General features: G+C 45.6%; 1 protein-coding gene across 1 annotated transcript in view; it reads left to right on the top strand.

Moving 5' to 3' along the window:
- Window positions 1-15,978, top strand: part of fto (FTO alpha-ketoglutarate dependent dioxygenase) — a gene marked incomplete at both ends in the record, with an annotated part of 101,679 nt that extends 85,701 nt beyond the window's left edge. The window contains 2 exons of the mRNA XM_083791097.1: window positions 9,596-9,720; window positions 15,948-15,978. Of these exons, the coding sequence (XP_083647223.1) occupies window positions 9,596-9,720; window positions 15,948-15,978 (156 nt within the window). The remainder of the gene's footprint in view (window positions 1-9,595; window positions 9,721-15,947) is intronic.
- Window positions 15,979-16,313: the final 335 nt, after the last annotated feature.

Genomic DNA, 16,313 nt, shown 5'->3' on the forward strand with positions numbered 1-16,313 from the left:
ACCAAACACAAGGACAATAAGTTGACAGCTATATCCCAAGTCCATAATACTGGCTGATATTTCATACACAGAAACTCATAGCTTGATCTGCTGAAATCGCTAGAACGGGCCAAATGGTATTTCAGATGGGACCCCTTCACTCTGATGGGACCCCTTCACTCTGGGCCATCTTTAAACATGAGATAGCAGGAAACACACTCTTTATGGCTGTGAGTGTGATGTCACTGGAAATGGAACATGTGACTGAGGGCCTGATTACTTTACCTGGCTGCTAATATAATGTTTTCCATGGTGGAGAGACCTTCCCACCCCATAAGTAACCTGTTTAGCAAACACACACGCATTTAACACACACACACACACACACACACACACACGCATGCACGCACGTACGCACACGCTCTCTCACAAAATAAATCCCCCTGGTTCGAAGCTGAAACCAGACCTCCTGACAGGATCACATATGGAGTTTGAGTAGAAGTGATCCATTACAGGGAGCAAGGTGCCTGGTGCCTTTTCCATCAGCAGTGGAAGTGGATCTTGCTTTCTTGGGTTTGTTTGCTTGCATGCAGGGAGACTAGTGAGTGAGACAGTTAAAGTAATCAAACTCTGAGAGTCTTCAGGTCCATTCGGTTGCATTTGTTGCACTCTCAGAGTTACACAAGGTTAAATTAACACAAAGTATTTTACTGTGTTGGACAGAGTGAGAGCGAGAAAAGCAAAAACCTTTGTGTCCGCCAAGCCCTCCGCTTATGAAATAAGATGCCATGGCAACCAGTAGAATATCTCCATAGCTACTTTAGAACAAAGGGAACCTACCAATGCGTAAGTGCATCACAGGCACAAGGGAAAAGGTGCAGAAGGAGGAGAGAGACTAGTACAGTAATATACAAGTGTCATGACTCTGACGAAGACCGCAAGGTCGTTTTCTTGTATATATTAGCACCTAATAATAGGCTTAAACGTCTGTGCTGCTCCAGTGTCCTCTCCTCCTTCTGCATCTCCATAGCTACCGTCTGGACTGCCTGGCAATTCACGGTGTGACTTCATGCTTCTCAGAGGATGAACCCCACTGATTTGTGTTTCCTCTAGCGCCACCCATCGGCCACTTGAACAAGAGTTATTCTACAGAGCCCTGCAGTGCACTTTGATTGGTTGAAACGGAAAATAGTAATATATTGGGGGCAATGATTTGCTCCGTGTGGGGTGGGAAGGCTTTAATGATAGTGTTTACAAAACTAAGTGCTTTGGAGTGGCTTATTGTTGGTATCAGTCTCAGGGAAGTCTATCCCCTTATCAATGTGCTATAGACCCCTGGAAGATGGATGGAGTGCAGCTCTAATTGTACCATCCGCACTCAGTATTTACCGTGCATCTTAGTCACCCAAGCCGTGCTACATATGTACACTGAGTTACTTAGCAGTGCCCCAGATCAAACCCAGAACATTGTGGTTCAAAGGCGAGTGCATGCACTACCGAGTTACATAGACAAAACTAACAAATCGTAGAGAAAATGTCATCTTTGTCAATGCATTTCATACAAATCGGCAATCGGTGGTACGACAGAGAGGAAATCTGATTAATGGTCACCACATCCATGGCAGTGGAGGAGGAACGGGCAGACGGCATACACATCGTGTAATAGGACCACAATGGAAACAAGTCCCCAGCACATTTTGGTTGTATCCTTTTATCCTAAATGTCTGATTGTACTAATAAAGTGTTCAATCAATCAATCAGTAAAAAACGTGTATATTATGCAAATAACAATTTGTGTGCTAACGATAGTGAATTTTGTCCTCAATACAGTTTAGTTTATTTATTTTTTATATATATTATCCATTTGAATGACTATGGCCTTTCATCTACTGCCACTCTCAGACCAAATCTATAGTTTTGTGAACTTGTAGGTGGGCTATTTTAACTTATTTTTTAACAGTTTTGTGGATGTTTGTCTCCAATGACGTGCCCAAAAATGGGGGGATTGTGTTGTTGGGGCCAGGTTGGAAGTAGTTGAGGGAGCCAGCGGTGTCCCAACACTTGTAAAACAGGATGGATAAGTGCTCAGAGCACACAGTCTGCCTCCATATGGGCACACAGACTGCTTGGCACACACATGTACTGGTGCTGTGGTGTTGCGGGGCCATGCCAGGCCTGGCAGGGAGTGGATGCTGCCAATTAAATAATCTTTATGCCAGTGGTGTTAAGTAACTAAGTACATGTGCTCAACTACTGTACTTTCTTCAGTATTTACAATTTTCAATACTTTTACTTCGGCCCCACTACATCTCTGAGGAATATATTGTACTTTTACTCCACTAGAATTATGAACTTTAGTTAATAGTTACTTTGTAGATTTTTATTGTTATTACAAAAAAGACACTGACCACTTCAGCCCTATATATTTTACCGACGTAACACAGGCCACACAGGGACTTCAACAGATACACCACAAACTTAGTTTTACAGGTGATAATACTCTTTTTTACCAGAGTGTGCGTGGAATATATTACCTCATAATCACAATTAGAATATGGAAAGTTACCCGTAGGTAAATCGGATATATACTGCGGGACGGTAGAACATAACAGTCTGCTCTCACTAAAGAGTCTCTTACATTTTTGGCACGTTTTATGTGCAAAAAAAGTGACATCTGTGGTGTTACGGGTCAAATGTGACCCGGCAGGACCCTCAAATTGTCTATGTTTACATGTTTGAGAGAGAGAGAGAGAGAGAGAGAGAGAGAGAGAGAGAGAGAGAGAGACTTGCCACGCCACCACTGCACCACGCTAAAAGTTGTTAACTATGAAAGTCAGAGTTAAATTGACACTTAGGGGTTTTTTTGTGATGACAAATGAACTCCAACCACCATGGCCAAATGTTTGGGAATCCTTCTCAGCTGTGGCTGAGGGAGGTTTGGCTTCCCTTCCCTTCCCTACCAACCTCATCAGCATGGAACCAACTGTCTGTTCTAAAGATAGCATGCTTTTAATCATCACTATGGACTTGGGACGCTATTTTTGCCAGTTTTACCCCTTATCTCAAAACTTCTTAGATTGTTTTCTACTATTTTGACATTTTTTTTTAAATATAATTCAAATAGCCATTCTACAAGCTCACAACGTGTCAATGTAGATTGGCTAGTTGAACAATTTTAAAATGTTTTTTTCAAAATAGTGAAAAAAAAGGAGAAGAATTTTAGGAATATGGGGTAAGGCATTGGCAAAAATAGGGCCCTTAAGCTACTACACAGTCACATTCAGAGTGTTCAGTTAACACTGAGGTACCCTGTACTTGAACCCCCCCCCCCCCCCCTCCTTTTTGTCCCTCTAGTCTACCAATGTGTGGTCTGTAAATCAAATACCATATTTTGTTATAGTTATTGTTATGCTAATTATAATAGAATATGGTTTCTAATGGACTCTATGCTGCTATGCACACACGCCATTTTGGAAAGAACTTGGGCCCTTTCCCTACTTCCTTCCTTCACAGGTGTTACCGATGATACTAAAATGGTAAATGGTAAATGGTGCATTTATATAGCGCCTTTATCCAAGGCGCTTTACAGAGATTGTGCATTACATTCACCCATTCATACACCGATGGCAGCGGAAACCATGCAAGGCACCAACTAGCACATCGGGAGCAATTAGGGGTTCAGTGTCTTGCTCAAGGACACTTCGACAGTAACTCTGGGGGAGCCCGGGTTCGAACTGGCAACCTTACGGTTACCATCCAGGCACTCTACCCCTGAGCCACCGCCGCCCCCACTACTAATTAAGGCTCTGTTCCATTCTTGTAAAACAGAGTCAGGGTGCTGCCTGCTATTGTGCATGTTGGCTCACTGGAAACATTGCACATTGCAAATTGTCCTTTACTGGGTTCAAATTAAAACTGGTGTGTAACTCTGAGAGTGTACAAATGAAACCAGGTTCCATTCGTACACTCTCAGAGTTATTGGGGGTCCTTGAAATTAAAACGTTTGAGAACCACTGCACACTAAATGGAACAGAGCCTTAATTAGTATCATCGGTAAAACCTGTGAAGGAAGTAGGGAAGGGGAAGGGGCCCGGAAGTAGGAAGAGTTATTCTGTGTGCATAATACCTGTTGTATACACACAGACATACATACTGTACACAGCTATAAGCACACATACACCTATGCCATGCTTACACACATCAGGCTAAGTTGCGGGGAACTTATCGGGCATCCAGTGTACTCAAGATAAAGATAAAAAAATAAGTACATTTCCTACCCCGGCTGGCACGTGTACCAAGGACAGAAGGAGCCAACGAGCTAAAGAGTGCTCTGGGTCCCTTGAAATTCTGAGTGTGAAGTCAGCGAAGGAAGGCGTTAAATGGGCTGTTAACAGTCTGTGAGACACTCTGGCGGTCAGCTAGTAGCTCCAATTTATGGAGTGACAACCTTGCCGGGTGGAATATATTATTCCCTCTTTGTTTAAACTTTTCCTAAAACTTTCGAAACACATTCACTTTAATTAAAAAAAAACATTTTGTGAGCTACCCGGGGCTGCACTGTATAGTGCTGCTGAATGGGTACGCATTGCGGTACATAGTCTAGAATTGAACCCATGATGATGATGTGCCAATGATGTGCCAATGGAACAGGAACACAAACTGGCAGTGCCAACAGGACACCCTCATGTTCTCCGTGTGACTTGATTATTTAACAGACAGATGTAATACAAGAAGATACTGTATGTCATAATTTCAGGCAATCACGCCAGTGCTGACACACACACACACACACACACACACACACACACACACACACACACACACACGTACTCCTTCTGTATACTGTACCTTTCTATATGGCCTGTATCTGTAACTTGTACTGCTGTGCGGTCTCTGGCGACTGAATTTCCTGGCTGCCTGGAAGGTATCCATCTATTTTGGTGGTGGGGCAAGCAGCCATATCAGGCATAACTCTAACCCTGACCTGAGTCTAAATGACTGATACTGACCCTAAAACATCCATTTTCCATGTGAGGGCCAGGACAACTGTCCACTGTCTACTTCTCAAAGTCTGAATTCACTCGTGGGGACATTTGAAAGTGTAGTAATACAAGTCAGTGCACGCATGCACACGCACGAACGAACGCATGCACGCACGTACGTACGTACGCACGCACGCACGCACGCACGCACACAAAGACGACGACAGTGTAGTGTATATTTGAGTGTATGGTATCGGCTGCATTTGACACGTATGTGTTGGTGTTTGGAGGTGTCGGTGAGCGGCCTCGGGCTGCGCCTCCAGCCACACCATCACAGGGGACGCTGTCATCGCCCCGTCCCCTCACACCGCCTCCAGAAACACCGCCTTATTTGTTTACCTGCTCTATACCTCTGACAGTGCCGGAAATGTTTATACCTTTTCCCACAGAATAAATAAATATACTGGAAGGGTTTTGGGCTGGGGGGACGAGCGGGGGGATTACTTAAGTACTGTAGTTAAGTACAATTTCGATGTATTTGTGCTTTACTTGAGTATTTCCAATTCCCAGTACTTTTACTTCTACCCCATTACATCTCAAAGGCAACTACAACATTTATTTGGAAAATCCTTAGTTACTAGTTACTTTGTAGATTCAGCCCTTATTGGCCATTTGAAAATAGTCAATCCACTGAAGCTCACAATACGTCGTCATGCTTGTGAGCTTTAATGTACATCTGCTATTTTCAAAAGACTTAGATTATGTAGATGTAGATTATACATTTGAAGACATGAAATGAAATGGGCCTTTCTGCATAATGAGTACTTTCTACTTTTTGTATACATTTTGTACATTTTGATGTCAATACTTTTGTACTTTAGTATGAAGTACAAACAGACAGAGTATTTTGCAGTATTGATGCTTTTACTGAAGTAAAACATGTGAGTACTTTTTACCCACCTCTGCATGGATGGATGCAGGCCTGGTGGTGATGGAGCTGTGGCTCCTCTCCTCTCCCCTGTCCTCCGTCTCACCCTGGGCCTAGTGGGGGCCTGGGTCACGAGGACATCGCTGGTCAGGATCACACAGGGGAGGGCCGAGGACAGCTACTGTCAACCAGGGGTAAACACGGGCTAGCGCTAACGGAGGCTAACGGAGATGAAGAGGCTGCAGCCTGCATGGTGGACGAGGCTGCTGTGAGGCCTGAGGGTTTCTGGGCAGTAAACAAAGTAGCAGGGGGGAGCCCATCCACGGAGCCCCGGGACCAGCCTGGGGCTAGAACTGAATGCCTCATTCTGCGCTGCAGGGCCATCCACGTAGCCTACATCACACGCCACACACACACACACTTGCATGGCATGGGGCACTCTTGCATACTCAGGCATGGACAGGCCGATATATACCTGCACATACACACACATGCATTATTTAAGAGATTTTAGACTTGCATGCTAGGAGGAGGGCACACATGATGCCGGGCCTCACGCACGCACGCACGCACGCACGCACGCACGCACACAGACACTACACACACCTTCGCCCACGTATACATCTTGTGAAGTGGGACCGTACTGCATAATTAGTACATTCTACTTTTGGTACATTTTGATGCTTTACCCGAGTACATTTTGAATTCCGGACCTTTGTTTGTAACAGAGTATGTCTAACATTGCAGTATTGATACTTTTACCTAAGTAAGAAATGTGAGTACTTTCTTTCTTACACCTTGCAGAGGAGAATCTCCTTCAAGGCACATTGACTCGCCTTGATTTTAACGACACATCTGTTATGAGCAAGTTTGTACGTTGACGTCTGCAGAACACCATTCAGCATGTCTCGATAATTTGGTGTTAATCATCATTTGTGGGACCTCAGGTAGTCTGATGTGTGACCACCACCATGTCCTCGTGTTCTGGACTTAATTGCTACAGGGATCACTAATGACTTGGTTTTTTCCGAGCTCTGTGCACATGTGTCGTCCCGGGGTCAGTGCCTTTTTTGAACAATGCTCATCAGTTACAATTTCTAACGTAGACATTTAGCAGACACTTTTATCTAATGTGGACATTTAGCAGACACTTTTATCCAGAGTGACTTACAAAGAGAAAGATCGAGAGTAAACCACATGGACCCAAATTCCACAGCTTGGGAGCCAAGATGGAGAAGATGGAATGTATGAAATTCAGACAGAAACTTTCAGGACATCTAGGATACTCTTTGTCTTAGAGAAGGGAGGGTCAGATAGACATCCTGTGTAAGGCCAGCTTCACACTATAGGATAATTTGCGGTTGGAACCGATTATCTGCCCAACTGATTGTAGCTTGTAGATTGGCTATTTTCGCAGAATGTTCACCAATTTTGCATGTCCAATAAGAAGGCTATAGTCCTTTTATAAAGTGTTACCTTCCTAATGTTTTCTATTAATCACATTAAATAGCCTTGTTGTGGAAATGTGGTAAATTATTATAATTTATGTTTTCTTGTAGAGTTGGTCAAAAAACTGTGAGCACCCTGTGCTATACAAATACATCTGCCTTGCCGCATTTGATGAAGGTCTCACATACTGTTACTGCACTACTTCATTGTTCATGTTCCGGGGCCAGAGCTAAAACACATTCAGAAGCAGGTTATTCTTATTCTCCTCCCCTTGCCTTGCCTCAAAATGCTGACAAAGAAAAGAAAAATGCATGCAGCAGGTTACTGTACACGGAGATATGAGATATTGTGGCTGTGATTGGGTGATGGCATTATCCCTGAAGTTTCTTATCGCTGTCAATCATTCCCTGGGGAAACGAGGGTCTTGATCCGAAGCGGAAGGTAGAGTTTCCACAGCCGGCCCCGATGCTCCCTCCTTGGTCACCGCAATCACCCGTGTCTCCTCCATGTTGCCTGCAATCTGTCAGGTGCCGGCACGCGTTTTGACACATGTCCTGTGCAGTGTGGAGCAAGTGAGCATGATATTCTGTCTGAGAAAATCACACACTCCTCTCTCCCTTTACAAACAGAGAGGCACACTCGCACTCAGACACACACACACACACACACGCACACACTCACACATGCGCACGCCGCACACGCAGATACATACACACAGACAATCAAATCCTATCCTCACACGAATTAAGACAGACAGGTGGATTGTCGGGGAGGGATTAAGGAAAGATGGAGGGGAGAAGAAACAAGGACTCCTTACATTGTGGGTTTTTCCTTCCCTTTTTTTTCTCTTTTTTCTGAAAAGCGGGGCCTTGGCTGACTTGACTTGAGGAGACGAGCGCCTGTTAATGGGGAGAAATGAAAGCGTCTGACGGCTGGATGTGACGGCAAGAGACTGCTCTTAACAAGGCGTCAGAGTCAGTCAGAGTTACAGATCCATCACTCTTCAAGAGGCAGAGAGGGGAGGGAGGAATCGGAAGCGGGGTGGCGGGCGAGAGACATTTAAGGATATTCAGAGAGGGGAGAGAGTCATGTCTGCAGAGAGAGGAAAAAGAGAGCGATGGTGAAGGAGGCTGAAAGAGGGATTTGAGTGCGGTTGACAGCGCTGCATTTAATTTGGGCTGCCAGATTCCTTTTCATTTGACTCCCTCTCAACCGGCTTAGAGGTTCTTCCGAGGACTCGGAGGCGAAGGTTTTGCCGGGATGTCTCAGATTAGCGCGTCGTCCCCGCTCTAAGTCGGCCTGTAATTCATGTTCAACAGGGGGATACTCGCACATTACACAGCGCTGTACCGGGACGTGATTAATTGACTCACACTCTTAATATCGGGTGTAATTTGCTCGTCCTCTGATGTGAAACTGACTTTATGCTAGAATTATTGGATGTAGTCATCCCACGGATGTTTCAAAATGGAGTACCGGCTCACAGGAGCTCGGCGTCTGAGCGGAGGTTTGGAGCTAAGGGAATTGTTGGAAACGTTGGGAATGTTGCGGTCATTTTGGTGCGATTTTGAAAATCTTGACACTGGTGACAACGTAAAAGTCCCAAGCTCCCTATTCTATGTCATAATTGGTGAACATTCAATGAAAATCAGTTCCGATTTTGGTGTAGAAGGTAAAATATCACGTGACGTCTTACATCGTCATTTAGTGCCCTAAACAAACATTAAAGTCCATAGACTTGGCTGGCACATGATTTATGTCATAAGTGCTCTAAACAAACATTACAAATGACATAGACTTGGCTGCCACATGAGTCGTAATTTTCAAAAGCCATGCAAGTAAAGGGACCAAATACGGATCCTGTAAGTAAGGGACCAAATACGGATCCTGTAAGTAAGGGACCAAATACGGATCCTGCGCGATCCCGGGCAACAGAATATAGGGTTCATTCTGACCTGAGATCAGATTCTAAAAATGTCTATTACATCCTGACAGTTTCATTATTAACCCATTCTGACCTGAGATCAGATTCTAAAAGTGTCTTCGATTTTTCAATAGCTAAAGCACAACGTAATGCTAACACCAAAATGGGTTCCCGTCTAAAATGGGTTAAGTGGTGTAACATGTGCTAACTTCTCTCCAAACGTTTCCCGACAGGCCTCCTGACATATAAAATCTAAACAAAAGCACTCGGCAAGAACCATAACGGCATTGATGTCGCCGTTTGACCCGGCATGCTGTTTGCTTCCTGTTTCAGACCATGCTCTTCCTGTCTGCGGTGGAGGAGGAGGGGCAAGCGTGGGAGGGCAGGAGGGAGATGGCGGAGACCCTCCTCAGTGCCCTCAACGACAGGCAGCAGCACCGACAGACGTGGAGAGACAGGTAAGGCAATTTGCCTCCCTCGCCTTGTCGCTCATGTTCAGAGTATCAAACGGGTCGCTGACACGGACGACGTGACACAGGTAAGACACGTGCCCGCCGTGGACTCGCATGCAGCACCTATATGTACCAAGTCACCTGCTCGCCCACACAGGTGACGTGTTCATACATATCGCTGCCTGATCTTAGGTAGAGGTAGCTTCCACCAGCTACCTCTGATTATGTAACATGTCCATTGTCCTATCCTTGCCATGTCAGGTATATTTTTTTAGAGGTGTCATACTTTTTTGAAACCTGAAGTTCTCCATAGAGGTATAGGACGTTGCATTGCAGTATACCCCGGACTTGCTCCCACACTCTTTGGAGTGTGTGTTTGAAGAAAAAAAACATATCTATAACTTTGACTCACACGGCGCGGTTTATCATGAAAGGGCTGACTTGGTGGATTCCACAGATAGGCCCTCAGCCTGTGAGTTTGTTTGCTGTTGTTCCACAGGCCTGGCAGCTATCACCGCTATCACAACGACACGTGTGTCTGGGATAAGCCCCTTTCACTTCCTTCCTCCCAGATAAGGAGACGGAGAGTGCAGAGCTTAGAACACTGGCCATTCGTTCAGATAACGAAAAAGGCCCTCACACACACACACACACACACACAACTGGGCAATGTTATTTTAGCTGTTCCTTCTTTTCAGCCTCTCGGCCCTCCAGCACATTGCCCATTACACAGACAGGCTCTAGCTGTACATACGTTTTCATGTGATGTGTCTATATCAATGGCTTTGACCTCAGAGGCAATAGCTTATAGAGCCAATAAGCCCCCCCCCCCCCCCCCCACCCACTTCCCACGAGCTGGTGTGGCATGGCGCCCCCTCATTTTAAAAATGATCCATTCTTGATCCCCCACCCCCCCTCCACCACACACACACACACACACACACACACAAACACACACACACACACACACACACACACACACACACACACACACTTTATGCCAGACAAGACCCAGGCCCCCGTAGAAAGCCAAAGCGCCTCGGGGGCCTGCAGAATTCACAGACTTACAAATTCCTACAAGCGGCGTTTCTTTGGAAAGGTATATAGATTGAGCTAACTTCCTCCGGCCGTGACAGCCCTCACCCCGCGCTGCACCCCTCGGCGGCGTTCTGAAGTGTCCCCTCGAGTTGACCCCCTCGGTCGGCCGTGCCACGTCCAGATGAGCCTTGTAAACAGACCATTTCCACACACCTCGTCCGTGCCGCGCTGACGCCTGCCGTCCGACAAACTCTGATGTAGGGCCTGTGTGCTCTGCTTAGAATGCATTCCCACCGCAGGTGCTGAAAGCTAGAAACCATCGGCTCCTCCTCCCTCCCGTCCCCCCCACCCACCCCCCCCTGCCTGCTCCCACTCCTCTGCGATGCAAAGGCTGCCTGCCACCGACTAACAGTGGTGGAAAGTAACCAAGTACATTTACTCAAGGAATTTGGACTTTCCAAATTTCCAATTTACGTTTGCTTCTGCAATTATTGCATTTTTACTCCACTATAATTTTTTGAAAACTTTTGTTACATTGTTACTGTTTGGTTATTATTACAAAACATACATTAACCACTTCAGCCCTATACAGTATTATACATTTTGGGCCATTTGAAATGAGCAGATCTACAGATCTGTAGATTCCAAAAGTCTTCTGAAAACTCGAAATTCTGAGTTGTCTACTTCTCCTTTTGGTACTTCTACTTTTAGTACCTCATGATGCCAATACAATTGCACTTTCACTCAAGTGCACGAAATCCCTTCTAGATTGCAGTATTCTTACTTTGTGTATTGTGTATTGAAAAGGGCTTTTCTCAGCTTTGGGTGAAAGGCCCCAGTCATTTTAAAATGGTTATATCTCCTTCAATTATTGTCCAATTTCATTGAATGATACATCATATGAAAGCTTACATTCTGTACTTTAATAATCTGGTAATAATCTGAAAAATGGAAAAGTAGAGTTGAGGGCCTTTTTGCTGTATTTGGTCACAAATGTGTGAGTACTTTTACCACCACTGCCTACTAAGCACGTCTGACCTCAGCCTACTGTATAAGCCCAGGGAACCAAAATGGCTACAGGGCCAGGAGGAGACGGGACATTGACTTTGATGGCCACCACATTAGAGTGAGTTTAGAAAATATGGGATTATACCCTCCACTGCTGGTACCTTGGTTTGATGTACTGTAGTGTCTTGTAATTTGTATTTGAAGATTGTTCGTGTTGAGTGACCTTTTCTTTTAACACTTGATCGTGACATTGACACACTTATAGGGCAGGCATACGTACACCAACATTTGCTTCTACGCTATATTGTCATTTATTTATTTTATTGTAAGTGTGTTGGGAACCAAATCTGCCTTAGAGAAACATAAATTGATGAAATTATGTGAAATCAGCGCTGAGTTTACTTTATCAGCGAATGAGGAATCAGGAATGATTTGATTGGGAGAGGGCGGGGTCAAGTATCCCACACACACACAGGGCAGTAATGTGTTTGAACTCCGACTGCTCCCAATATCTCTTCTCTTCTTTATACACAAACACAACACACACACAAACACACACACACACACACACACACACACACACACACACACACACACACACACACACACACACACGCACACACACACACACACACGCACACACGCACACACGCACACACGCACACACGCACACACGCACACACGCACACACACACACACACACACACACACAAACACACACACACACACACACACACACACACACACACACGCACACACACACACACGCACACACACACACACACACACACACACACACACACACACACACACGCACACACACACACACACACGCACACACACACACACACACGCACACACGCACACGCATTCACAAAAAAATGCCTCTCCCTCCCCTCCCCACCGCCGAAAAAGATCCAGGGGTCATCTGTCAAGTGGCTGTCAACAGACGGCGTTTACACGAAACTAAACACATGGCCATGTGCAATGTTAAGTGAGACGTGCTGATAGTGATTAGAGATACAGGGGAGATAAAGACTTGGTGGCCCTTCCTTTACGCACTGACGAAAATAACTAAAAAGGCTTTTGCTACTTTGCCGAATCCTGTCGAGAAGTAACGTCATCGTTTATTACAATCAAAGCCCGAGTGCATTCATTAGATGCAGAGAGAGAGAGAGAGAGAGAGAGTTAGATGTAGACGGGATTTGGTTCATTTCACTCTATTGCATTCAAACATTCATTTATTTCCATAAAAGCACTCACTGAAATGGGACTTTTCTTTTCTTTTAAATTAATTTGCTGATTCATTTTTTTTTCTCCCTCTTTTTTGATGCAGCGTCCTAATTAGGTTGCAGCACAATATTCAACAGGCTGGCTTTTATCATTAAGCTGGCTTTTGTTTCCATGGAATCCATTCAGCCTATAATACAAGCTAAAGAATAAAACAAGGACTGAGAGAGAGAGAGAGAGGGGGAAAAAAGAATGATTGATGACTCTTGCTTGGGGGCACATAAACATAAACAACCGGCACTGATTGATTAAGTTTCTCCCTGACTTTTTGTTTCTTAAAACATCAGTTTGAAGCAACGACCGCTCCGGAACATTGAGCCCACTAGCTTACTCGCTCTCACTCTCTCTCTCTCCCTCTCCGGGGTATTTTTATTAAGCGCTATAGCAAGAAGGAGAGGAGGAAGAGAAATGAGACCTCCTGACCGCTGGGTCTTCACCAGTGACTTATGGGTTCTCAGAGTGACGGATGCCTGGGCTCTATTGCCCCCCCACGCCATCCATCCAGCCAGCCAGCCAGCCAGGCAGCCAGCCAGCCAGCCAGCCAGGCAGGCAGCTAGTTGCGGCCCGCTACCATTCATTCACTCGGAGCCAATGAAGTTATGAGGGCCTTTCTTTATTCTTATGAGCTTTCCTGGGTAACTCGGTTTTACCCCCGCCGCATACGCGGCGCAATCCTTTTGATAGATGCTGACCTCCACGTCTCCGTGGTAAATGTCCCATGAGCACCATTGGAAATGGGAGATTATTATGTGTGGGGGGGGGGGGGGGGGAGGGGGGAGTGACCGCCTGTGCCGCAGCGCGGTGGATGAATATGCCGTATACGGGAAGGACAGATTGAACAGTACAGGGGGAACATTTTATCCGTTGCCAACGCTATGGCTTCCTGGTGCGGGAACTACTGGGATTCAAAATGAGCAAACTAATTCTCGCCTGGCAGTTAGTTAGCTCCAGTTAGTTAGCTCCAGTTAGTTAGCTCCAGTCGAGTGTGAGGACATCAGATGCTTAAGAGTTGTTCATCTTTGTAGACCGTATATTGGCCTCTTGAAGTGGCCATCGGCAACACATCAGTCTCACAATGTGTCGTAGTAGATCAGTAATTTTTTTTGAAAACCTGTAAAATGGGACATTCAGCATGAGTACTTTCTACTGTTGGTACTTATATTACATTTTGATACCAATGCTTTTATACTTTATACTTTATGACTGGCCACTGACAGGGCAGTGTGTCGACCAATCAATGCACAACGCCCCTGGTTCCATGCTGGCTGTAGCCTGCATGTCCCTTCCTCTCTCTGGCGTAGTTTCTGACTTGACTCAAATTAAATGAAAGCAAAGGGTTCGCGGACCACCCATCTGACTTTGTGGACATCTGTCCACAAAGTCAGATGGGTGGTCCGCGAACCCTTTGATTTCAGATCATGCTTATCTGTGAATGACCAATCAATCGATTGTGTTGCGGCTTCAAGCAATCGATAGAACTGACGTCATCGTCATAATAATGAGCTTTGCCCAAATATGGAGAGACGGCAGGACGTGGATGTGCACTTAGGAATTCACCAGTGTGAAAAAAATATTTGCGTTAAAAACATGAACGAGTAGGAAAAGGTGACATCATTATTTTACGTTACTGGAGTATTTCCAATTTTCAGTAGGTTTTTCTTCTACTCCACTACATCTGATCTCAGATGCAAATATGCTTTCACTTCACTACAATTATTTGACAGCTTTAGTTACTTGTAATTTTGATTATTATTACAAAACATACATTAACCACTTCAGCCCTATATATGCATATCATTTCAGCCGATCTAATCTAAGCATGTAGTGGGACATTCTGCGTAACGACAACTTTTCCTTTTCATCGCTGTATTGATATTTTTACTTGATTAAAACATTGTAGTACTTGTTTTTCATCACTGTTTATTTCTGGTAATCAATGATATATTAATGCCCCGGACATATGCACTTGCACGTGTGTGCGCAGCACACACACACACACACACACACACACACACACACACACACACACGCAGACCCTCTCACAGACTGCTAATCTCCTACATGGCCACGCCATAAAGGAAAAACAAATCTTCCATCTTAGTCGCGACATAGCCAAATGACAGTGAAGGAGGAGCATTACATTGATTTTGAGTCAAAGCTCTAAATGTTCACATGGAAAAGCCTGGAGGACAACATTAGTCAGGTATTTGGGATGTACGCTGACATGACACCTCAGACCCTCCCCAGGCAGCCAGCTAACCTCACATTGACCTTCCACAGCCTTAAAGGTCACTACTGCTGCTGCCGGCTCCAGCCAATAAAAAGACACACACACACACACACCCTCACACACACACACACACACACACACACACAAACCTAAAGGGCCCGGTTTGTCACCGCCGGCATGGAGCAGATCCGGAGAGGAGGGAACAGCTGCGAGTTTTGTACTGACCATGCAAACTGCTGTAGGCTTTGTAAGGTCATTATATGATAATGAAAATCATTACAGAATTACACGGGGGTTTAGGACACGAGTGCAGGCTGGGGGGGGTGGGGAGGGGGGGGGAGGTGGGGGGGGAGTGGAGGAGGGGGAGGGGCGGGACGGGAACCACATCGGGTTTGATAAATGGACTGTGAAGGTGCCCATCTGGCCCCGTTCTCTGTGGCTGTTTCACTCATTCCTCCTACTATACCTTTCCTTTTAACTGCCCCCTCCCTCCCCCTCTCGCTCTATCTCTTTCTCTCTCTCTGTCTCTCTCTCCCTCCCTCATTGCCCTGCCTCCCCCCTCTCTCTCTCTCTCTCTCTCTCTCTCTCTCTCTCTCTCTCTCTCTCTCTCTGTCTCTCTCTCCCTCCCTCATTGCCCTCCCTCCCCCCTCTTGTTCGTCTCCTCCAGGCGGAGTCTCTCCGTGTTAAAAGCCCAGTGAAAGATTAACAGAGTGCAACACCCCGACTCTCACCTCTGAGAGGAGGAGGATGTTTATGGTTTAAACAGGGCCGTGTGTCCCTCCTGCCCTCCTACCTCTCTCTATCTCTCTCTCTCTCTCTCTCTCTCTCTCTCGCTCGGCGTGGGCGGGGAGTAGGCAGCCGCTGACCTTTGACTTAGGAAACAGTTGGAGAGCTGGATGTGTAAATCAAGGAACGGCAGTGGCTTGGGGGGGGGGGGGTATTTTAAACTTTTATATAGCCACAATATGTCGTTGTACGACAACTAGCCGACAATCGCGGATCTGCAAACTCTCGTCATGAGCTTGTTGTGTGC

Source organism: Protomyctophum parallelum (genome assembly GCF_964188405.1).
Source record: "Protomyctophum parallelum genome assembly, chromosome: 2".
NCBI classification, from domain to species: Eukaryota; Metazoa; Chordata; class Actinopteri; order Myctophiformes; family Myctophidae; genus Protomyctophum; species Protomyctophum parallelum.